The sequence below is a fragment of the Delphinapterus leucas genome, chromosome 9 (assembly GCF_059928025.1).
Source record: "Delphinapterus leucas isolate spDelLeu-1000000601 "Yukka" chromosome 9, BTC_Dleu_Yukka2, whole genome shotgun sequence".
Taxonomy (NCBI): Eukaryota; Metazoa; Chordata; class Mammalia; order Artiodactyla; family Monodontidae; genus Delphinapterus; species Delphinapterus leucas.
This window is the reverse complement of record NC_143137.1, coordinates 91,399,553-91,425,383: the sequence shown is the minus strand read 5'-3', so window position 1 is coordinate 91,425,383 and position 25,831 is coordinate 91,399,553. Positions and strand designations below refer to the sequence as shown.

The 25,831-nt window shown below is 43.0% G+C and overlaps 1 protein-coding gene and 1 long non-coding RNA gene across 6 annotated transcripts in view; one reads left to right on the top strand and one right to left on the bottom strand.

The window, feature by feature from the left end:
- LOC111184484 (uncharacterized) overlaps positions 1-18,215 on the bottom strand; it is a 39,924-nt gene extending 21,709 nt beyond the window's left edge. Inside the window, exons 1-3 of one of the 5 annotated variants that reach the window (XR_002647265.3) lie at positions 16,670-18,215; positions 6,556-6,810; positions 5,109-5,212 (exon numbers count right to left, since the gene is read on the bottom strand). This is a non-coding gene — a long non-coding RNA (uncharacterized LOC111184484). Of the gene's footprint in view, positions 1-5,108; positions 6,811-16,669 lie in introns of all 5 variants that reach the window. The other 4 variants (XR_002647258.3, XR_002647259.3, XR_002647260.3 and 1 more) reach the window with 4 other exon arrangements.
- Positions 16,489-25,831, top strand: part of TARP (TCR gamma alternate reading frame protein) — a 28,704-nt gene continuing 19,361 nt past the window's right edge. Inside the window, exons 1-2 of the mRNA XM_089917832.1 lie at positions 16,489-16,742; positions 16,852-17,158. Of these exons, the coding sequence (XP_089773958.1) occupies positions 16,700-16,742; positions 16,852-17,158 (350 nt within the window). The 5' untranslated portion in view covers positions 16,489-16,699. The remainder of the gene's footprint in view (positions 16,743-16,851; positions 17,159-25,831) is intronic.

The window sequence follows — 25,831 nt, the reverse complement described above, 5'->3', positions numbered from 1 at the left end:
TCACTTACTGGGGCTCCGATGCAGGGGAATATAACATGTATGACATATCTCCTATGGCCAAAAGGGGGTGCTAGAAGTTAGCGTAAGTGAATGCATCCAAATACTACTGCACTTTGTAAGCAGGAAGCACGAATTGAGAACAGATCCAATGTACAGTAACCCCACAGTTTGCATTAAAATGAAACAGTCCAGTGAGGAGACAAAGTAATTCCTGAATCATAAACAGCCAAGCATGTTACTTAGGGCACCGGCTCTGGAGACTGGCTGACTTGGCTCAAATTCTTGGTGTGTCTTTATTCCCTAGGCAACCTCGAGTAAGTTACTTAACCTCTCTAAGCCTCTGTTTCATCTGTAAAATGGGCATAAGTATGCTTTTATGCTTGCAAAGGAGGGATAAGTATGTACAATGTTTCACATTCAATAAAGGGTATTTGTTATCATTTAATGGATCAATGATTTCTGTTACAACCTCAAGAAAATTAGGCTTTTTAAAAGGCCATCAACTATTAAATCAAAAGTGTTAGAAGAAATTTCTTTTACTTTTTGAGGTCAACCACGTTAATGAATGTAGGTTCTTCAAGAATATCTTATAATCTTTGTGTGTTGGTGTGTGAGAGTTATTCTTGAGTTTCTGTAATATTTCTGAAATTTTCTTCATGGTCCCTTGCATATTATAATTTTAAAAGACATCATATATATATATATGTGTGTGTGTGTGTGTATATATATATATATATATATACACACACACACACACATATATATCACCTTTATGTATTGAACAGATGTTGGCACAGGCTTTGTAATTTGTTAGACTTGGGTTTGAATCCAGGCTCCATTACCTACTTCTTAAATGACCCTGAGCAGAATGGCCATCATTAAAAAATCTGCAAATAATAAATGCAGGAGAGGGTGTGGAGAAAAGGGAACCCTCTTGCACTGTTGGTGGGAATGTAAATTGATACAGCCACTATGGAGAACAGTACACAGGTTCCTTAAAAAACTAAAAATAGAACTACCATATGACCCAGCAATCCCACTACTGGGCATATACCCTGAGTAAACCAAAATTCAAAAAGAGTCATGTACCACAATGTTCATTGCAGCTCTATTTACAATAGCCAGGACATGGAAGCAACCTAAGTGTCCATCGACAGATGAATGGATAAAGAAGATGTGGCACATATATACAATGGAATATTACTCAGCCATAAAAAGAAACGAAATTGAGTTATCTGTAGTGAGGTGGATGGACCCAGAGACTGTCATACAGAGGGAAGCAAGTCAGGAAGAGAAAAACAAATGTCATATGCTAACACATATATATGGAATCTAAAAAAAAATAAAAAGGTTATGAAGAACATAGGGGTAAGACAGGAATAAAGACACAGACATAGAGAATGGACTTGAGGACACGGGGAGGGGGAAGTGTAAGCTGGGGTGAATTGAGAGAGTGGCATGGACATATATACACTACCAAATGTAAAATAGATAGCTAGTGGGAAGCAGCTGCATAGCACAGGGAGATCAGCTCGGTGCTTTGTGACCACCTAGAGGGGTGGGATAGGGAGGGTGGGAGGGAGACGCAAGAGGGAGGGGATATGGGGATATATGTATACGTATAGCTGATTCACTTTGGTATAAAGCAGAAACTAACACACCACCGTAAAGCAATTATACTCCAATAAAGATGTAAAAAAAAAAAAAGATCCCGAGCAGATGAAATGTTTTAAGATTCTGATTCTCTCATCTGTCAAATGTGGTTGAATATAAGTACTTTGAAGTATTATTACAAGGATTAAAATGTTATAAGAATTAAATGGTACTTAAGATCAGCTTAGATAGTATTTATTTAAAAAACAAACAACTTGACACAATCCCTGGCACAGGGTGGACAGCATAACCAGAGTAAACACCATTGTTCCCATTTACAGTGACTTGCCCAAGGACACACATCCTTCAAGTGGCAGTTCTTGGATTCCAGCTGTCATTCTATCTTTTCCAAAGCAATATAGCCTCACAGAATTACAGGGTCTCATGCCGGACTCTGCAAATGTCCCTATTTGGTGACTCTGTCCTGAGAAGGACCATCTCCCCTCAGCCCACTGTTGATGGGGTTACGTTGCTGTCTGTCCAGAGAGCCGGGGACCCCAGGCAGAGCCCCAGGACGGGACCATTCACCTGACAAGGAAGTCTGGAAGGCTGGCAGCCACGTGGAGTTTATCTGAGCCAGCAGTGTCCCCTCCTTTCGTCTGAACCTATCAGAACCTGTCACTTTCAAATGAAACCTTCTGATGATCCAGAGACTAAACCCTTAATTTCTTAAAAATACCCTAAACAGGTGAAATATCTTGGGGTTAGAGAAAGAAAACCAGACTGAAAGGAAACTCAGGAATCCAGAAAGAGGAAATCCTGTTTCACAGACGAGAAACTGGGATTTGATATATCATCCAGGGAGCCAAGGGGGAAGACATAAACCTGAAATTTAAATGGAAGCAAACAAACTGGAATGGAGTCTCCAGACCCTGAAGGTGGTCAGTAGCACCCTATGCTGTAGGTGTGTGTGGGTAACTGAGCAGATGTAAGCAGACAGATGAACCGAAGTCTCTCCAGCTGGTTACAGAAGTTCTCTGTGGGCCCAATGATGCATAACCCAGCCCAGATCACCCTCCTTCTTTCCTCACCAGCTTTGGCCTGCCACCTCTCTGGGGTTATGGAGGATTTCTTCTGCGAAAGGCAGTGGGAGAAAAGAGAGAATAAATACCACGATCACGGCATTGTCACCCCATCTCCACATTAGACAGCTCTCCACGTTTAGATGCCCTATCTTTGCATCTTTATTACACCCAAAGAACTTAGCATAATGCCTTGCACGTCATGGCAGATTCATGAATACCGCTTGGAAAAATGAGTCCCGTCAGAGTTCTAAGGTGGCCATCTGTGTGGTCTATATAGTAAGCTGGAGGAGCTTGAACTACTGTCTTGGAGAGGGTGTAATAGCAGGTGGTGAGAAACCCTCCTTCACAATGAGGAAAGAGCCGTGTCACCGTCACCAATAGGAAGTTAGACTTGATTGACTCAGCCAAGCCCCACTGGTCTGAAACTATTCTCAGCAGCGCTTCCAGGCTGTCCTGGAGGAGAGCACAGTTCCTGCAGACATGCCGTCGCTGTTCCACGTGCTCACTCTGACAGTCCTTGGGGCTTGTAAGTTGTTTTCTTCCCTTAATAGCCTTTGACCAATATTCTCTAATTTTGTCATTTTAAAAAATTCCAAGGTTCTGGTTTATTTGCTCTCCTCCTTTTTTTTTTTTTCCAGTATGTGTGTATGGTGCAGGTCATCTAGAGCAACCTCAACTCTCCAGTACCAAAAAGCTGTCAAAAACAGCCCGCCTGGAATGCGTGGTATCTGGTGTAACCATTTCTAAAGTGTCTGTATATTGGTATCAAGACAGACCTGGTGAAGCCATGCAGCACCTGCTACACATTTTATCTAACAACACCGTCAGAAGGGAATCAGACGTTACACTGGGCAAGTTTGAGGCAGACAAGAAACCCGAAACTTCTACGTCGACCCTCACCATTCACAATGTACAGGAACAAGACGCGGCCACCTACTATTGTGCCCTCTGGGAAGTGCACAGTAGCAGACATTAGAGTCACGTCATTCAATAAATGATCCTTGGGTTGTTTTTTTTTAACATCTTTATTGGAGTATAATTGCTTTACAGTGGTGTGTTAGTTTCTGCTTTATAACAAAGTGAATCGGCTATACATGAACATATATCCCCATATCTCCTCCCTCTTGCGTCTCCCTCCCACCCTCCCTATCCCACCCCTATAGATGGTCACAAAAATCATTGGGTTTTCATTCACTATTGTGAGTTAGGAAACCACAGTTACCACCTGTATGCTTCTGTACAGTTTTCTAGATCAACTTTTATATAGGTGACTCTATGTGAAGTGGCCAAATCCTATATTTTCTTAGAGGAAGCTTTCAGAAGTATGTGCAAATAACCAGGGTTATGTTTTCAGGGAATCATCTTGCTCTCAACAGGCTTTCCCAGGGCACCCATGTTTATTCATCTGAGTCAATCTCTGCTACTCACTCTTTTATTTTCTGCCAAGATATATATACCACGTTATCTGTGACATTTTCTTGTATGAGTCAATTTGTATTTCATTAGTGTTTTTTATGATCTACTTATCTCCTTGGATTAAAATAATGGATATTAGATTGAATGCTAATCATTTTCTCTTTTTTTGACCGCACCATGGCTGCGGGACCAGGGATCGAACCCAGGCCCTCTGCAGTGGAAGCGCGGAGTCTTAACCACTGAACTGCCAGGGAAGTCCCTAAATGCTATTCATTTTCCTAGAGGCTAAAATGTAGCAAACACACCATGATCTAACCACAAGCAGGGCTGATTGCATAATAAATATATCAAATTCATGCCCTGGAATGGTGATATTTGATTTTGCACAAAACTTATAAATGCTGCTACTTATTGAGTCCAAGTCAAAGTCTACTTTGGATTAAGGTTTGGGGAGTCTTGCATTTTCTGGCTTAAGATTCCATTTATCCCACAATAAGTGTGTGACACTTTGAGCCAGGCGTTGTGCACAGCAGACATTGCAAATCTCATATGCTTTGTCAAAGCTGGAGGTCACTTCTGTAGAGCCCCCTTTCGGCTGCTGGGCTGCCACTCCCCAGTGAAATGACAGTCCTCAACTACGGTTCAGGGTTATAAGTCTCCCAGGAATGCTGGTTACTTCTAGATCAGCTCATGGTTTATAATTTTTGTTGTTTTGCCATGATGAAACAAATATGATTTTTGTTTTCTTCAAATGTGATCTTATATAAAACAAATGAAAGTACATTTGCTCTGGTTAAAAGAATGGAGGGATAAATAATTCTTAGGTTTGTCGTCTCAAATAGCTCTTACATTTTCTGATTCTTCAATAGTCAACAATTATCTGGCCACAGATAGGGTGTAGCCAAGCGGTGAAGACCTTGGCCTCTTGTATCAGAGAGACCTAGGTCTGACTTGGGCTCTGACATGTACTAGCTATGTGACAAGGCCGATCGCTGCTATAGCCCATTTCCTCACCTGTAAAATAGAGGTCCTCCTGGTTGTGTGAGTGTTCCTGAGATGACGCATATTAAGGATTTGGTCCAGTGCTCAGCATACTGTGAGAACTCAGTAAATGTTAGCTAGTAATAAATGAAACAAACAAAGTAACGATGAGGGCAGCTATACGTACAGGAACACACACACACACACACACCTCTTTATATCCAGGTCTTAGCATCACATCTGTCATAGTGTGGCTGACTTACAGTTTATTTAAAGAGAGATTAGCTAGCTATGAAGAAAGCCTTTTGAGAAGCCATCCCCAATCAATTTCAATCTAAGTTTCCAATCACAGGTCCCTAGTACCCTTAGGGCACACACAGGTGAGACTGACAGTGGTCTTGCTTATGGAGCAACAAGCCTTATGGGAGGAAAAAAAGTCTATATTTGGAGTCACTTACTCCTCATGCCCTTCTTTAGGTTAAAGTGAACTTCATCAAGGACACTTCGGCAGCACACACCAAAGGCAAACCAGCCCGAGGCAAACCAGCCCTCTCCTAAGTAAACATTGGCAATTAAATGGTTCATAGAGCATGGAAAGCATTTGATTAGCATGTACAGTACCGAATACAGAAGGGGCTCAATTAATGTCTGTTGAAGTGAGGGCTATATTTCCATTATTATTGAGGTGTTTGCATTACCTGATGGGTGGATGGGGGAATTTGTACAGATGGATGCCTGAAATCTCCTGATGACTTTGACTCAATGTAACTTTCTCTCACAGCTGAGGTGGGTGATTCACAATGACTTTGAGTAATAGAACCAACATTATATTATCGAATTAATGCTGAGTAAAGTCTAGGAAAACCTTAAAAATCATAAATCATATCATATCATATCATCTACTGCCAACTCCCTGTACATACTAGTACTGTGGGAAAAGTGATGTCTGTTCGCTAAGCGTCAACTTGGAAAAACCACAATTCTGAAAATTGCTAGGCCCACCTGGAAATCCATTTGATTCTTTTGTCTTGGGTGATCTTTACTTTCAGCCCTGAGAATGGGTTTAGAGCATCAGCCCAAGATAGAGGAAAGGGTGCTAATTTGCAATGGTCACCTCTGGAGGTTGGGATCATGGATAATTTTTTTCTATGTCACTTCTGTGGCCCCTATATTGTCTAATAGAAAACTTTTATTACTTTTGAATTTTATTTTATTTTTAAAAAGAATTCACACATTTCATAATATTAAAAATACCTCAGAAACCTTTGAGCACTTAGAGTAACATGAAATTTGATGGTTAGAAAGGCCTGTAATGGGCTCTGTCTTGACCATTTTTTTTCTCCCCTCTTCTCTAACAACTTTTGCTTCTTTACAAAATGAAATCTTGTTTTCTCTCTTGATTCCCAGTGATCCTGTCTGGCAAGTGAGAGACAGTGTTAATGCTCAGGGTGGCTTATTGGGCTTAAATGTCTTTTTTTACCTTATTATAGACACTAAGTAGTACAGATAGTGCCAAAAATATGCAGTCTTCTTATTAACACTGTGCTACGACGTTCTTGCTTTCTTTACTTCTGTTTTGTCCAGATGCAGATGCCGTGATGAGCAAAAACTTCACACTTCATTGCACAGGAGGGGTTTCTGTCTGCAAGGTTGTTTGGCACTCCTATTGCCTGAGAACATGATCTTCTACCTCTCATGGAAGGTTGCTAGAAAATCAGCCTCATGGGATCTTCACCTGGAGAGTAGGGAGAAGATAGACTTTCGACCGGCTCTCGACGCAGAAGGCTAACCCCTATGGATTCCACTAATGGGCACATTGGAAATCATTGATTTCCATTTAATTTCGGCCGATGGAATTTGAAGTTCAAAGAAACCATGACTGTGTCACCTGACAAAAGCATTCCTGCCTTGGGCACTAGGATTTCCAAGCCCTGAGGAAATAACAAAGAAACACATGCTCCTCTCTATGAAGTTTATCAACTAGAAAGCACAGAATTTAATGATACTTTCTCAACACCCGTCCAGCTTCCTGTTTTCTTACTGAAGGAGCAGTGGCACATCCTGTTCTGTTAGGGACGGGATCTTAGTGGCTTTGTGGAAAGTGAAATGAAACAAGATTGATGAAACCTTCTTCTTACTCTTCAACTTATATTACTTATTTTGGGGCAAACATAGCCCGCTTTATTTGACCACGTGCTTGACTTCTTCCTTTTGCTCTTCCAGATTGACTGTCCACTTCTCTTAACTGTCCTGTATGCCTTACGAGTCAGACCTTCATGGACTAGGTTAATGGTCTTCTCTCTGGTTGCTGTTTGGGAGACTGGAAAGTGGGCAGAGAGTGAGGTCAGGGCTCCCTCCCTGACAGGTGGCCTTGGATTGGCTGCGTTCTCCTCCAGGGGCCAAGTATAGTGACATCTAACCCATAGCCAGAAGGTTTATGTCCAGGAACCAAAAGGTGAAAGTGCATGTGGACATTCCTTTTTATACCAATTCACCCAGTGGAGGGATGTGTTTCATCTGCTCACACCCTGGGAGGCTCTCTCCTCCTTTTCCTGGGCCTCTTCCCTATCTGCTGCTTATCCTTTTTGGGCACTCAGCCTGGGCAGACAGGATGTATGGCTACAAATGTTCATCTGTTCTTCACTCATGCTGGGAACGTAAATTTGTTTCCCTATTTTTCAGATGTGGTGAGGATTTTTTAATAAAGTAAATTCCAGTGAGATAAGTCAGACAGAGGAAGACAAATACTCTATGTTATCACTTATATGTGGAATCTGAAAAATAAAACAAAAGAATGTAAATAACAAAATAGCAACAGACTCACAGGTATAGAGAACAAACTAGTGGTTACCAGTGTGGAGAGGGAGGTGGGGAGGGCAAGATAGGGGGATGGGTTTAAGAGATACAAACTACTATGTACAGAATAATAAGCAAGAGCACAGAGAAACAGAGCTATTGTTTTGCAATAACTTTAAATGGAGTATAATCTATAAAAATACTGAATCACTATGTTGTACACCTGAAGGAAGCATAATATAGCAAATCAACTATACTTCAAGAAAAAATAGAATTACCCATGCCACCAAAGGAAAAGTAATGTCTTATTTCTTGATTATTTTGCTTTTGGTTGGAAATGCTATTCCAATTGAAGCAAATGAAAATATTTAATAGCAGAAAGGAAACATATGTTTTCACTGTAGGGTATCCAGATATAACTTTCCATACCACACAGGTGCTGAAACCAAGTCAGGCTTTTGAGGGTCAGATATTTACTTGAAAAAAACCTTATTTAAGGTCAGTTATAATCAAAGAATTGCAACCACAGAGTACATAAAATTCACAAAAGAAGATGAAATGAAGGCCTAATATAATGGGCCCTGGGAACCTACAGTATCATTAGAGCCAAGACAATGAGCAAAAACACCCCTTATCATGACTTGTGACCACATCCTTCCCAACATGGAGCAACCTCGGTCCCAAGTCCAGATCTCAGCCCTGGCTAGACCTCAGCCTCAGCCTGCAGCACTTCCTGTGCTTCTCAGGTCGATGCCTCATATCAAAGGAAAGAGGAAAGGGAGTCTGATGGCTATCAGTTGTACCCATACAGATGTTAATAACTGTGCCCCCAAAAGTCTGGTTTGACATCATTTCCTATAGACATGGGTTCCTATTTAGAGAATATGTATGTTGAAATGGCCTGATTATCTCAGAGAGAAGAAAAGGCAAGGTGCATTATTTCATTTCCCAGAGATTTTCAGTAATTGTGAAAAGCTCAGGCCAAAGGTACTGACAATGAACATAGTGGAATTTACATCCATTTAGCTCCCAATGGCTACCAGATGACGTGTTAGATGTCATATGTGTTCAGAAGCTTATGTGACTAAAAACTCTGCAAATAAGCATGTTTCATGCAAGAAGGAATTGATGCTTAGACAGAGGCAGCAATCAGTCCAAAAAAATAGTCCGTGCTGTTTCAGTTGCACTATTGGGCCACTTTGAATACCCTTAGTGTTTACTAACTTTATAAGAATATACTTTGGCATTTTGTGAGCAAATATGGATTGTCCCAGACCTATCTCCCTGCCTGGTAGAGGCTGGTCAGGACAGAACGAGTAGCCACTCAAGAGGTCATGGCTAGAAAGTCACCTTGGGGCACATCTTAAAGAGCTTTGTTTCTGTACAGTCTGCCCTAGGACCCTTCGCCCCTAGGGGAAGGTAAAAGTCTAAGAAAATCATCTATCTTCTATGTTTTATGAATTTAATTCAGCAAGAAATATCATAGACGGGGTACATAAAGAGGGCTCAAAACGCCATAGCCTAGACTTAAAGAACAATCACACTGTGCAATGAGGGTAATATTTTGGAAATTCGTAGGCAGCATATTTTTACTCTCCTACATAAATCATGTCACCTGTAGTCCTTCCTCTGTTAAAACTAAACCATGAGGTTACCACCCGTGGAAGGAGATAGTGGCTGTGCTCAGAAACAGCTCCCTTTTTGCTTCTTTTATTTTATCTATTTTCCCCATGTTTATTGAGATAAAATTGATATACAAGACTGTGTAAGTTTAAGGGGTACAACATGCGGCATCAATAGTGGTAGGTTAAATTCTGATTATTGTACCAGCCAACTGAGCGGAAGAGACCAAATCCCAGAGGCCAGCAGGACAAAGAGCTGGAAATTTATGAGAACACAAGGGGGGCGGGAGGATGACTACAAGAATTCACACTCCTCCTATGTGTACTGATACCCTCTGGGGGACGAGGGGAAGGAAGAGAGAGGAGCAAAAAAGATAAAGAAGTAACCTGAAGGAGACCGTTCTAAAATAGCAGAGACTAGGGCTTCCCTGGTGGCGCAGTGGTTGAGACTCCACCTGCCGCTGCAGGAGACACGGGTTCGTGCCCCGGTCTGGGAAGATCCCACATGCCGCAGAGCGGCTCGGCCCGTGAGCCATGGCCGCTGAGCCTGCGCGTCCGGGGCCTGTGCTCCACAACGGGAGAGGCCACAACAGTGAGAGGCCCGCGTACCGCCAAAAAATAAAAAAATAATAAAAAAAAAATTGGCAGAGACTATTCTAAATTGCTAAGTTTAGTATCTTCTTCCAGTGTCAGAATGAGGAAGAGATACATCAGTTATACACAGTAATGATGCTCCCATACCACACACACGCACTGAGTGGTGACATGTGTATATTCTGTCACTGTGCCCTGCTCAAGGGTGCTTAGGGGTTGGGTATCCCTTCCCATGCCCACCCCCCATCTACCCTCAGGACCAGGGCTATGTTAGTCTCAAGAGACTGCCTTTTTCTAATTCTGCATAGGGGTGTGTGTCTTTTTTAATGAGTAAAAAGGAGCCTTATGTGCTATGGGATGGCCCTATTTAGGATGTAATAAGTTCATAGAATCATGTAGACAAGAAACAGGGTTTTAAATAAATTGACTCTATGAAGCTTCCTGGCCCAAAGGAAAGACAAAACGAGTCTAGGTAAAAAGAATCATCAGGGCTTCCTTGGTGGCGCAGTGGTTGGGAGTCCGCCTGCCGATGCAGGGGACACGGGTTCGTGCCCTGGTCCGGGAAAATCCCACGTGCCGCGGAGCAGCTGGGCCCGTGAGCCATGGCTGCTGAGCCTGCACATCCGGAGCCTGTGCTCCACAATGGGAGAGGCCACGACAGTGAGAGGCCCGCGTACTGCAAAAAAAAAAAAAGAATTATCAAAGAAGATGGCAGAGTAGGAAGACCCTGAGCTCATCTCCTGTCATGGGCACACCCAATTACAACTATTTACAGAGCAACTGTAAATTGTTGATGAGAGAGACCCGAAGACTAGCAAAAGAGATCTTCTACAACTAAAGATATAAAGAAGGAACCACAACAAGATGGGTAGAAGGGGTGAAGGTGCAGTATAGGCAAGACCCATAACCCAGGGTGGGTGACCCACATGTGGGAGAATAACTACAATCTCAGAGGTTCACCCCAAGAAGCAAGGGTACCAAGCCCCACATTGGGCTCCCCAGCCCGGGGGTCCTGCACTGGAATGACGAGCCCCCATAATGTTTGGCTTTGAAGGGTGGCAGGGCTTACTTTCAGGAGAGCCAAAGAGCTGAGGGAAATAGAGGCCCCACTCATACAGGGCGCACACAAAATCTCACAGGGCAGTGGCAGTAATTTAAAGGAGCCTGGGTCAGGCTCACCTGATGATCTTGGAGAGCTCCCCAGAGGCAGGAGGCAAACAGAGCTCACCCAGGGGACCTAGACTCTGGCAGCAGCCATTCGGGGGAGCTCATTCTACCACAAGGACACTCGTGGTGGCTAGTGTCATTTTGGAATCCTCCCTCTAGCTTATTAGTGCCTGGGCCTATGAGGCTATCAGCTGACTTTTCAGGAGAAAATTTGCAGGCAAGAAGAGAATGCCATGACATATTTTAAATGATGAAAGGGGGGAACCCAACAACCAAGAATACTCTACCCAGAAAGGATTTCATTCCGATTTGATAGAGCTATCAAAAGTTTTACAGACAAGAAAAAGATAAAAAGAGTTCAGCCCCACCAAACGAGCTTTACAAGAAATGATACAGGAACTTCTCTAAGTAGAAAAGAAAAGGCCACAACTAGAAATATGAAAAATGAGAAAGGAAAAATCTCATTGATAAAGGCAAATATACAGTAAAAGTGGTAAATCAAGCACATATAAAGATAGTAGGAAGGTTAAAAGACAAAAGTAGTAAAATCATCTATATCCACAATAAGCAGTTAAGGATATCCGAAATATAAAGACGTAAACATGATATCAAAAACAGTAAACATGGGGGTGTGGAGTATAAACGCAAAGTTGTTAAAGTGCAAAGTGTTTGACCTTAAGAGATAAGCAACTGAAAATATTCTATATATAGATTGCTACATATAAACCTAATGATAGCCACAAACCAAAAATCTATAATAGATACACACACGAAAGAGAAAGGAATCCAAACATAACACTAAAGACCGTAATTAAATCAAAGGGAAGAGAGCAAAAGATGAAGCAAAGGGGTGGCGGCCAGGCTCAGCGGCCATGGCTTACGGGCCCAGCCGCTCCACGGCACGTGGGATCTTCCCGGACCGGGGCACGAACCCGTGTCCCCTGCATCGGCAGGCGGACTCTCAACCACTGCGCCACCAGGGAAACCCTCCCAGCTTTTTAACGTGAGATAAGGCACCTTTGCCACACTGTTCTCATAGTTCAAAGTGAGATAATAATACCACTGACTCTCAAGATTGAGAAGTATAAATGAAAGAATACGAAAAAAATATTTAGAACGGTGCCAGCAAATCCTCAGCAGATTTGTAGTAGAAATACCCTACCTACATCTTCCTCCTGTCCTGCCAAGTCACACGACACCTGGATCTTCCAAAACCCCACATTCCTGCTTTCTTCTAGGTGACATGGTCAGGCAGACAGGAAAATGTCACTGCTGGGCACATCCATATTTTTCTCCCTCTGGGCTTGTGAGTTGCTCTTAAGAGATGAAGTACATTCTTTATTATTTCCACTTTCTGTGTCAGATGTTTATGGGAATTTCCCTTAAAAAAATTTTTTTTTTGTGGTTGGATATGGGCAGTTAAAGTTAGAGCAACCTAAAATGTCATCTTCCAGAGCAACAGAAAAACAAATAACATATCCTGTATGAAGAAGACTTTGAAAATATAGTTATACACTGGTATTTGCAGAAACCCAACGAAATTATGACACATCAGATGTTTGTCATCTCAATAAAAACCCCAGTTTGAGTTCACTTAGGTGAGAAACAAAGCAAATTTGAGGCAAGAAAATTTTCAAGCACCCAGTTCAATCCTTACCATAAACTTCATAGAAGAAGCTGTGGCCACTGACTACAGTGCGGTGGGACCCACAGCACTAGAGGTGCCAACAGAGCCTAACAACTGCCTCTGACGGGGTTCTGCCCCATCACAGCCTTCCCACAGGAGCAAACTCAGCTAGTTCCTGCCTGGGCTCCCAGCCTCTGCCTCACTCTCTCTGCTACTTTCCTGAGCTTTCCAGGAAGCCATCTTCGCTTGTCCTTATACATCAGGCCCTATCTTGAGCAGCAAGCATTTCTGACCATGACGTTCCCAAATCTTCCTTTAACACAACTTCCCAATGAACTAAAGTCTTGTCTGGGAAGGAGTAGACACGGGCTTCATTTATCATATCACCATCCGGAGATTTCCAGTAACCGGGAATCGTTCAGGCTGAGGGAAGGAATCACTGCGTACCAGGACTCCTAGACTTGGTACATATATATTACCACACGTAATTATTACAGCTCCCCTGCGTGATAATCATTTTCTGCCCATCTTATAGGTAAAGAAATTAAAGCTTAGAGAATTAAAATGATCGGGCAGAGGCAGGAAGTCTATGCTGTTTTAACTGGACCTTGAGGTTATCCTGAAAATTTAAAGATCACAATTCTATAACAAACAGAATACTTGAGGTAAATTTGGGATGGAGCAAGTGTCTTTTTTTCTGCGGGAGCAGCAGGATGTTTCCTCCCTTCACATTCAAGGCTGTGCCAGCCTGACTTCATCAGAGTAGAGGTCTGAGCTACTGAAGCCCAGGGTCTGTCCTCTTCACCATAAGAGGATAAAAAGAAGTACTGTGCATGGTTCCTACCTCCATGGAGAAAATAAAAGTCACCTTTGTGGAACACTCACTGGTACAATTTATTATTTTATACTGACTCAGGTGAGCAGGATTTGAGTCGTTGCAGGCTTCACAGAATATGTGAAATGCCAGTAAGTTAGCAATGTATTTTCCAAAGTACAAAATAATAAAATTCTATTGTTTTCTGATGCCACCTCTCAAATAATTGTGAAGCAAAGGGCTATCCTGTAATCCATGCATTCTTTTTATGCAGTACGTACTAGGCACCCCCTGGATATCATTTTGCATCTGTGCCATGAGTATTCCCTTATTTATTTGATAATTTCCAAAGTCATGGCAACATATTCACCCCCATCATCCCGTCTACTAAATATTCCAGTCCTATTTCTAATTCAGGGAAGCCATGGAAAGAAAGAAGGGGGATTCACAGGAAAGACTGATACAGAATCAGTCTGTCAGCCTTTCTCTTCTTGCCTCTGATGCAGGCAACCTTTTCTGATTGCATCCTGTCTGTTTAATTTCTGTCCATCTTATTCACTCAGTGTGGGCCGCCATTGATTTCTTGAAATTAAATAGGGCGTTACTGGTTACCTAAACTTTGAACACAAGCTAAGGTAGAGAGCCAGACCTTAGAGAAACCAAAGGTCTGAAAACATAAGCCCTTTTGAGACAGGAACTCGAGGACAAGCTTGTCAACCTACTTCTGCTCCCTTCTTGACATGGTTGCCCACTGAGTACTCAAAAGTGCCTCATAAAGCAGTATGAGGTGTCCAAAGCAGGACCCCGTGCGTCACATCTTAGAGGAGAAGTTTCCAGTAGGTTCTTATGTGTCGGACTAAATGGTGAATAACAGGGAAAGATTTACATTGTGTTCAAAGGGTAGAAAACTAGGCAGCCGTTGAAAACAACGTTTTGTGGATTTATTAATAGAATTGAAAAATACCCACAATACAATATAAAGAAAATTCATGAGGATATAACAATCTATTAAAATTATAAAGGTTGTATTGATAGAAGAATTTAAAGAGAGGAGAGGGAGTTCTCCAACATCTTAAGAATATTCTTGAGAAAACAAATGGTTTTATTTCTACTATGTACTTTGATAACCTAACTTTACTAAATGAGCTACTATGGTTTTACTGTAAAAAAGTATCTAACAAAGTAACTTTCTCTTGTTTGATTATAGTAATAACAAGATTTCCTAACATCACTGAAGACTCAGGATGTGCCAGGTACTGATATCTGAGCATTTTCTTCATGTAATAAGATAATGTAAGCCTCCTAAAACATCTGAAAGATATATATGCAGTCAAGGTGTACCTGTGGAAAGCGAGGCAGAAGAAGCTTAAATAATTCAGCTCATGTCAGATAGGGTAAGTGGTATTGGAAGGTGTTGACTTATCTTTAGTCATTAGAAATAGCATTCACATAGTTTAGTTAAAGCAATGTTGCTTACTGTCATAAGTTAACCAGGAGAAGAGAATATAAAGCCCCAATGCAAATCCCACTTAAATGTGTATTTATGTAAATAATATCCAGCAATCCCATCTCTAGCCATAAAAATGTACAGAAAAATTCAAACTGAAAGTAAAGGATGGATGCCTCTTTTGTCCTTCTTTATATCGTACTTTACCCATTTTCTTTGATAAACAAAGGTTACTTATGTGAGTTATCACATTTACCAACTCCACGTCTCTGAATGAGTCTGTTTGCCACTATCCTCACTGGTCACATGGAGATGTTCATAACAGCTCCCTCACAGGCTGATTAAGAGGACTAAATAAAATTATAAGAGAACATTTAGAACCATGCCTGACAAATAGCAAGTCCTCAATGGATATTAGGTGCCATATTAATTTTAAAGATTACCGTTGCATATTAAACAGAATATTGCTTTTAAAATACTCCTGCACGTGACATAAAGTTCATGAGACTGTTCTCAGGTCCAGGTTGAGTGAAGCTGATTTCCATAGATCACTCTGTCTCACAGATCCACTAGCAATTGTAATCTAGTCCCTTTTTGAAGGCACCCTGATTGTAAACAAAGTATGATTTCTCTGACTGATAATTTGCATGGTAACATCTCAATTAATTTAAAAAAAACACAAAAATACCCCAGTGCTTGTGCACATGGCATATTAAATAATGTCCAGGATGGCTTCCCTGGAGGCGCAGTGGTTGAGAATCCGCCTGCCAATGCAGGGGACACCGATTCGATCCCTGGTCCGGGAAGATCCCACATGCCGTGGAGCAACTAAGGCTGTGTGCCACAGCTACTGAGCCTGCGTGCCGCAACTACTGAAGCCCGTGCACCTAGAGCCCGTGTTCTGCAACAAGAGAAGCCACCACAATGAGAAGTCTGAGCACTGCAAAAAGAGTAGCCCCCGCTTGATGCAACTAGAGAAAGCCCTTGCGCAGCAAGAAGACCCAACACAGACAAAAATAAATAAATTTTAAAATAATGTCCAGGAGATGTTCTAGTGTCTGATTTTTTTCTGTAGCATTACAGAAAAATAAAGGTTAGTTTTCATAGCTGAGTCCTGGCTCACCAGCCAGTTACAGAAAGATAGACATAGGGAAAGAACACAGTAGGGATATTTCTGTAGCAACGTTACATATGTACAATTTCTGTACATATTTCTGTAGCAATGTTACTACAGCATGGAATTTCAGGGGGATGAGGGGAGTGGCTGTGAGAACTGCTCCGCCCCCAGGTATACGCATTCGTCTCAGGGTTTTCTTTCCAGATCGTGAGCCTACTTAGCCCACCTGCCCAGGACTCAGGGGCAGGAAAACCCCACGAAACCAGAACTGCTCATATCCGTAGCAGGTCATGAAGAACCCTAGAGAACCACCCGACCTGATCCATCGCTTCTTCCGAGACACGAGATCCAGCCCGGCTCTCCTGTCACTGGCCTGAGACTTCCTGCCAACAGAGCCCTCACTTTCTTACCTCCTCCCAGGGAGCCAGTCTGGGGACGGGATGGCACTCCTGGAAGCGATCCTCTTCTCCTCCCTCTGGGCTTGTGAGTTGCCTCCGAATCATTTCAGTCAACAGGAGAGACTGAAGAAGGTCTTTATCGTTGCCTCTTTACATGTCATTTGTTTATGGGAATTTCTCTTCTTTGCTTGCAGTTGGCCTTGGGCAATTAAAGTTGGAGCAACCTGAAATATCAGTTACTGGAGTAAGAGATAAGAGTGTACTTATATCTTGCAAGGTGTCCTCTGGAGACTTTAGCAACGAATACATCCACTGGTACCGGCATAAACCAAATCAGGGTATAGAACATCTAGCATACGTCGTAACAGCCCCTGCTCTAAAAGACTTAGGAGGGAAGAAAAACAAGATTGAGGCCAGAAAAGACGCCCCCACTTCCACTTCTACCTTGAAAATAAGATTCTTAGCGAAAGAAGATGAGGCCACGTACTACTGTGCCTGGTGGTTTTATGTCCACAGTGTTAGAGTTTCTTGGGTAACACACACAAGAACCATCTCCAGCTCTGTGCCTACCCACATCCTCAATACCAGCAACTACTGAGGCTGCACAGCTGAGAGCCCCGCCTAAGTCTCCCATTAAAGAGAGCGAGTCGCATGTGATATTTCTTTTACTATCCAGAGATTACTTGAAAGTTACATGGCTCATCCTCAAAGAGGAAATCACCCATTGCCAGAAAACACGCTGGTGGTGTTACATCTTATGTCAATGTCACAACACTGTTGCAACGTAATTCTCACTTTTTCCACTTCAATACTAATAATTTGAGGCTTAGCAAGATAAAATGACTTTATTTTTTTAAGCCTGCATCTGACATTAATTTATTTATTTATTTTTGCTGTGTTGCGTCTTCGTTTCTGTACGAGGGCTTTCTCTAGTTGTGGCAAGCGGAGGCCCCTCTTCGTCGCGGTACGCGGGCCTCTCACTATCTCGGCCTCTCTTGTTGCGGAGCACAGGCTCCAGACGCGCAGGCTCAGTAGTTGTGGCTCACGGGCCTAGTTGCTCCGCGGCATGCGGGATCCTCCCAGACCAGGGCTCGAACCCGTGTCCCCTGCATTGGCAGGCAGATTCTCAACCACTGCGCCATCAGGGAAGCCCCAAAATGACTTTTTAAACCTCCAAATCCCATGCTACTTCAACTCTTTCAGACCATCCTGAATAAGTTCAGAGTTTGGTTACTCCCTACATATTTGGGGTGAATGTGGGATGGGGCTCTTACCCTCCCTTGCAGGAAGGGGGTCACTGTTAACTCCTCACTCAGGGTTTGTGTGACAGCCCGACCAGGGCAATTCCTTTTGCACAGGCCTCTGACCCCCAGGGGCATTAGGTGATCACACAACAAGGTGGAGACTCCTGTCAGGATCCTTTTCCCCGGGATTCTGCTGTGAACCAGCAGAGCACCACAGAGTCCATTTATTCAGGCTGCTACTCTCTCTCAGACACTGTTCTAAATCCTTTAGGTCTAATTTTTCTCATGTTTGGGACAATCCATTGACATCAGTGCTATCATGATTCACATTTTACAGGTGATGAAACACAGGCATGGAGATGTGATTTCTTTTGTGGTAATAGTTACCGAATGGGGGATGAAGCCTGCAGCCAGATGGGGAAAAAATAGTAGACTTTCTTCAGAAAGCATGCAAACAAGAAGACAGTGGACAAAAATCTTTAAAATATTGGAAGGGAAAACTGACATCTCAGCAAAAATATCCTTAGAAAGTCAAGGAGAATTGAAGAATTCTCAGACAAAACAGAAATTGAGGGGTTTCATTGCCAGCCCACCTACTCTTAAGAGATGTTAAAAGAAGTTATTCAGGCATAAAAAATATGGTATAAGTCAAAAATTTGAATTTCCATAAAGAAATGATGTGCATTATGAGTATAATAAATGAAGGTAAACAGTAATCCTTTAAATTTTTTTTTTTTTTTGAGGTACACGGGCCTCTCACTGTTGTGGCCTCTCCCGTTGCGGAGCACAGGCTCCGGACACGCAGGCTCAGCGGCCACGGCTCAGGGGCCCAGCCGCTCCGCGGCATGTGGGATCCTCCCGGACTGGGGCACGAACCCGTGTCCCCTGCATCAGCAGGCGGACTCTCAACCACTGCGCCACCAGGGAAGCCCTAAATGTTATTTTTAATTGCGCTAAAATAGGAGTTGGCAGACATTTTCTGTGAGGACCAAAGAGTAATGATTTTCAGTTTTGTGGGCTGTGTAGCCTCTGTCCTTCAGCTTTGGCACGGCAGCATGAAGTCACTCTCCTTTTAGACCTTTAGGGACACGGAACTGCTATGACAACAGGGAGGGTATCTGTATTGAGAGGTCACTTTGGGAATTCCCTGGTGTTCCTGTGGTTAGGACTCAGTGCTCTCACTGCCGAGGGCCCGGGTTCAATCCCTGGTTGGGGAACAAAGATTCCACAAGCAGTGAGGCGTGGCCAAAAGAAAAAAAAGAAAGAGAGGTCACCTGCCAGGAGCTGTGGGCTTTAGTAAAGGGACACAACTGTCTGTCAATGCAAATCATTCATAAGTCATCTTTAATAGGAAGAGAAAAAAAATTTTTTTACTTGAGCTAACCTGAAGACAGCCTACGAGACACAGATTCAAGGACCACAGCTTTTCTGTCAGTAATTAGGATTAGAGTCGGCAAGGTGTAAAGGGTGACTCTGAGCTGGCAGCTACGAGCAGGTACTGTTTTTGAAAGGGCTTGTCGTGTCCTTGAGTTTGATACACTTCAGAAAATTCAAGTTCCCCGTAATGCAGGAACGTGCCGGAAAACACATCCACAATGGAACCCGGCTCCATTTGGGATGCCTCAAACAGTTTTGTTTCTGTCAGAACAAAGGACAGACATTGAACATGACAAGGGCACGCTTCATCAAGGTCTCAGAGAGACAGGTCAGTATGTACATGGCGACTCAGCTTGATCTCGGTGTCTGGAAAGGAAATCTCATCTTCAAAGGAGTACTAGCATTGACCTCATAGGAAGGGAAGGGCATTCATTTGTATCTTCAAAGTGGACATCCCAAATAATCTGGTAATGCATTCTTTTTTTCCCTTGAATGGCTAAAGCGAATGTGCAATATATGTTTGACAGGCCATAAGACAGGCTGTTCTAGTTAGCACAAAGTTCAAGCCAAATGAGGTATAAACAAGAATGACTTCCCCATACCTCAATATGTGAACATGTCTTCCATCAATACCTACCTATCCTAGTTTGGGTTCCCCAGAATAGATGACTTGGGATATGAGTATAAGTAGTTTATTTGGGAGGTGCAGGCAGTAAGGAAAGGAAACGTGAAAGGCAAGGCAGATGACACTAGGTCGCTACAGGGAGCATAACAAGGGTTCAAAACTGAGTGATGGGGCTTCCCTGGTGGCGCAGTGGTTGAGAATCCGCCTGCCGATGCAGGGGACATGGGTTCGAGCCCTGGTTTGGGAGGATCCCACATGCCGCGGAGCAACTGGGCCCGTGAGCCACAATACTGAGCCTGCGCGTCTGGAGCCTGTGCTCCGCAACAAGAGAGGCCGTGATGGTGAGAGGCCCGCGCACCGCGATGAAGAGTGGCCCCGGCTTGCCACAACTAGAGAAAGCCCTCGCACAGCAATGAAGACCCAACACAGCAAAAATAAATAAATAAATTTTTTTTAAAAAAGAATAAAGATGTTAATCTGAGATCACAAAACGATCTTTATTAAAAAAAGAAAACTGAGTGATGAATTGTGTAATGGATTTCCTGTTATGCTCTCCTGTTTTGTGGACTGGCTATGTAAAAAGAATAGAATCTGTGGGACCCTAAGCGATCTGAGCCAACGTGGTGGTGAACCAGGGAATCTTGTTAAGAGTCAGAACACTGCAAGGAAGTACTTGCGGAGTAGAAAAATGTTCATGGTATCATATTAGGTAGTAAAGACAGAGCACAACCTTAAATATACGATATCATCATATCTATGTGAAACAAATTTTTTAAATGAACAGAAATTAATCTGTAAGCGAATGTACCAACTGTTACCAAGTAATTGTCTCTGAGCGATGGGACAAAAGACGATTGTCTTCTCTTCTGTTTGTATTTCTTTATGATCCATACTGAGGATGCACTCATTATATATTAGGAAATAACAATGGCTTTTGTTTTTAAGGTATATTAAGGCACTACGAGGACACAGCATCTCTAAGGATCCCATTTAATGGTCACATTCAAAAATAAGAGAATATGGGGCTTCCCTGGTGGCGCAGTGGTTGAGAGTCCGCCTGCCGATGCAGGGGACACGGGTTCGTGCCCCGGTCCGGGAAGATCCCACATGCCGCGGAGCGGCTGGGCCCGAGAGCCATGGCCGCTGAGCCTGCGCGTCCGGAGCCTGTGCTCCGCAACGGGAGAGGCCACAACAGTGAGAGGCCCGCGTATAGCAAAAAAAAAAAAAAAAAAAAAAAAGAGAGAGAGAGAATCTGAAATGTCTTCTTTAGCTGGGTTATCTAAAGTATAGAGCAGCATCATACACAAATAAGCTGTCCCTTTAGCCTACATCTGAGATTGCCTGATGCACTGTAGTGACCGTCAAAGATGTTAGATTAGAAGTTTCCCATGAGGCTTGTCAAGTATGGACGTAGGCCTCTTTCTCCCTCCTTTTCCCTCTCCCTCACTCTGTTAGGCCAGTAAAGGACTTCAGTCCTTTAACAAGAAAAGGGGTTCTTAACACTAACATCACTGGTTGGTGAAAATCACACAGTAATGAGAGGAACCTGCTGATCAATTAGCAGGCCTATTTCCACAGGATGTTCTGAGCGTTACCACGAGCCCCTTTCTCTGCAGTCTATGGCTCTTAGCTGTGTGTTCCGAGCACCACTTCCTCGTACTAAATCAGTCCTCCGGTTTGCTCTGCAATATTCCCAATCTTCCCAGTCTTCAGTTACCTCTCCTGACTAGAGCTGGCAGCACGGTGCTCCTGCCCCAGGTCTTGGTGGTGGCCTCCCTCTGGACATGTGAGTGGCTTTACCCAAGGGAGGGGATAGCTCACGGACAGTCCCATCACCCCTTCCAGGTGGACACTCATCACGTGGTCATTCAAGCTAAGCTGACAAGTTCCATCATCACCTTGAATTCTTTGGGCAGAAAATGTAAACATCAGTCCCCAGGCTTTTCATGAGGAGAGAACACATGTAGACTATGTTTATGAACATCAAAACCTCGCTAATTTTTCCTCTTGTTTTTCTTTCAGACACAAGTGGAGATATTCAAATAACACAACGCCTAACATCCATTACCAAGAAAAAAGGAAATACGGCATCTCTTGAATGCCAGATAAAAACAGATATGTTAAAGAAGAGCGCATACATCCACCGGTACCGACAGAAGCCAGAGCAGCCTCTAAACCGAATTCTGTATATTTCCTCCAATGAAAATGTTGTTCACGAACAAGGGATTAGTGAGGAAAGATACGAAGCAAGGAAATGGCCAAGTGATTCACTGGTGAGCCTCAGGATACACCGAGCAGCCGAGGAGGATGCGGCGCTGTACTACTGCACCTGCTGGGATACACGGTGTGCAAGGGTGCCGCTGCCACTGAAAAAACACGCTCCCTCGCCATCACACCTGTGCAAACACACACCCCTCCTCCTTTCTGCCTCCCATAAAGGACTTTTCTCCTGCACGTGTGTCCTGAGCAGTGCCTGAACAAATAGCCCAAGGACCTGATCCGTGAGGCTTCTTGCAGTTAGGTCACATTATCCTCCATCCTTACCTCTGGGGTCTTGGTACGGTTTGTAAGTGCCCCAAATTGTCTCTGCTTCACCATCTATGGGAGCCTCCTGGGAAGGAAGCCATAATCCAGTGCTGAACATGATGTGTTGGCTTGGAAAGAAGAATGAATGAATGAATGAGTGATGGAAGATTCAAGTCCTTTTTAGTGACATGGGACTGGGTTTCTAACTCCTGCTTAGCCACTCACTGACAGGGTGATATAGGAGAGTTACTGAATTGTTTATTTCTGTTTTCCCAATTTTATTTTATTTCATTTATTTTTTAAAAATTTCCATTGGGGTATAGTTGATTTACAGTGTTTTGTTATTTTCAGGTGTACAGCAAGTGAATCAGTTATATATACACACACTCTTTTTTAGATTCTTTTCCCATATAAATCATTATAGAGTATTGAGTAGAGTTCCCTGTGCCATACAGTAGGCTCTTGTTGATTATCTATTTTATACATAGTAGTGTATATATGTCAGTCCCAATCTCCCAATTTATCCCTCCCCCGCACCACACCCCCGCTTATGCTCTGGTAACCATAAGTTTGTTTTCTACATCTGTGACTCTACTTCTGTTTTGTAACTAAGTTCATTCATACCTTTTTTTTAGATTCCACATATAAGCGATATCATATGATATTTGTCTTTCAGTGTCTGACTTACTTCACTCAGTATGACAATCTCTAGGTCCATGTTTTCCCAATTTTAAGTGGGCATGGTGCTCACAACTGCATAGGTGGCTGAAGACTGAATGAGGTTCACATATGAAAGTTTCAGCACGGTATTCAACCAATCACAGTGTCCTGTCCAACTATGACTAAACCACTTCACTGAGCCATCACACCTAAAGTAGGAGCTTAGGACCCTTTAAAAATCACATCTTACACTGTCCTCCAAACCACAGGAAAACATAGCTTTAATGCTGACAGACTAAGAATGGTGAATGGGAAAAATTGCAGGGTGTTTTGCAAACAAGGGAATTTTGTTTCCTTCAACAATTTTCTTCATTCACAGCAAAATGAAGAAATGTCGTATAATAACATCGTAGTATCCTAGGCAATAACTACAGTAATTGTTAGTATTCACCCAACTTTGTAAGCTTTCTACAAACCAATGATCTATATAATATACAACCTTCTGTATAAGGCTGTGGGATCGTTATTCATGTATTACTATCTACAGTAATGATAATATCCTTCTAATTCTCATGAGAGCCATACAAAAAATCTATAACTCACAAAGTGAAAACGAGCCCAAGGATAAGTGTGTTTGAAGCCACACGTAAAGGAAAAGTAGGAGACCATTTCTCCCAAGGTGATGTTAACATCAAATGATTATAACATAAATGATTTTTGGTGAGCTTGTCGGGAGTCTGAAAGCTCCTTTATACCAGGGAGATGATCAAAATCACACTGCGACATCTTACTGTGAAAGACTTTCATTGGCTCTAAACAAACCTTCTTCCCGTATTCTTGCCTCCACAGAACCAGGGCTGCCACTGCGTCCTCTGTCCTGTCCTGATTCACACCCCATTCTTACTAATCACTGGTCATGCCAACCATGTGGATTTTCCTTGTATCTTTGGCTTGGGTTTGTAGGTTGACTTTTCTCCTTTCTTGTCTTTCCATTGTTTTTGTGACCAGCGTCAGCCTTTTGAAGTGCCTCTGGTTGTCCCCCTTGCTTTTCAGATGGAGACACCAACATGAGAATTTCTCAGGATCAACTCTCCTCTCCCTGAAGACTAGACAGAACAGTGCACGTAAGTTGCAAACTGTCTGGGGTTCCCCTGGAGAATGCCATTGTGCACTGATATCAAGAGAAAGAAGGGGAGCCCCTGCAGCGAATCCTTTATGGCTCAGCTGACAGTTACAAGCTGGATGAACCTAATTCCAGCTTGGACACAGATAAGAAAGAGGGTGGAATCATTTACCTGATAATCAATAACGTTGTCAAGTCCGATGAAGCCACCTACTACTGTGCCTGCTGGGATCTCACAGTGTCACAGAGTCAGAAGGGACCTGGAAGAAAACCTTCTCTATTACTAACTCTCAACCCCCGTCACACTCGGGCAACCACGACAGACTCTTCAATCCTCTCAATCATGGGTTCATAGTTGTTGGAACAGGAAGGGCCTTTAGGACAAATTTAGTCCAATGCCCACACTTCAGATGAGGAAGCTGGGCCCCAGAGATGGCAAGCGGCTTTTTGCAAAGCCAGTTAACCACAGAGGTAGGACACACCTGCATTTCAGATTCTCAGTCCAGTGCCTTTTCTTGCCTCTCTTGTGGTTAGCGTTGGACTCCTTTTAGTGCAATTACGTTTCTCTCAAAGGGAGCTGTGACAAGGATGGCTTGCCTTCATAAGTGATGTCCCCAGAACCCAACTGAGTTTGATTTGTAGGTAAATTATGTGACTGCCACACTGTTTAGAAGGGATAAAGGTCAGCAGGGGATGGACTCCCAGCTCTGTCTACCTCCCTGTTGCTTTCCTATGGCTACCCTATTATCCTATTACCAGTCCCCCTTCATTTCTGTAGCTTCCTATCTGTTGTGAAATCCTCGATGATTGGAATAATTTTCCTGGCATACACATCAAACACGGGGATTGCTTTCTTCACAAATACGTTTGTAAATTCTTTGCCACTTACCGAAGGACCTGCCCAACCAAGCCCTTAATTTCCTGCTCTTCAGTCTGAAACCCGGGACCAATCCTAACCGGATGGTCGTGCACTTGGTTCCAAGTTTGGTAGCCCTGATCTGCTTTTTGCGGTTCTTACCAGCCAGACTTGAAAATAACATGAAGAACAGCAATAACAACAAAATCTACACCCTTACAATACAGCTAAATACCTCTCTTCTTGGATTTCTAATAAGTCGCCAGAATAAAATGATTGATTCCAATTCCATTCCTTCACCCCAATCTGCACAATTTGCATTGTCTTCCCCCCAAACTTTCCTATCTCAGTAAACAGCAAAGGTCTGTGTGTCATTTCACACCACGCAAGAATACTTGGTATAAAACAGATGGTGTTTTCTCGACCTTCCACATCTTTGGCTTTCTTTGGTATTTAGAAAAAAGAAATGAGGAAACCTGACAGTTCTTTAGGTATTTCCCGTTGTATGAGATCTGAAAGGAGGAGACAGGAGACCCTGGGAACTGTAGATTCATCTGGTAGAAAGGAAACCACAAACCAGGCCAGAGCCTATGGTGTGCTGTCTGAGAACAGAACTGGCTGTCAAGACAAAGCCCAAAACCAAAACTCTCGGCTCTGAGGCAGAGAACTCCCACTCCTCTGTCTCTCTGACTTGGTGCAAGTGTAGAAACTCTTATTTTCCAGCTGACACGTGCAGGGTAATCAGCAAACCCAGCACAGAAAT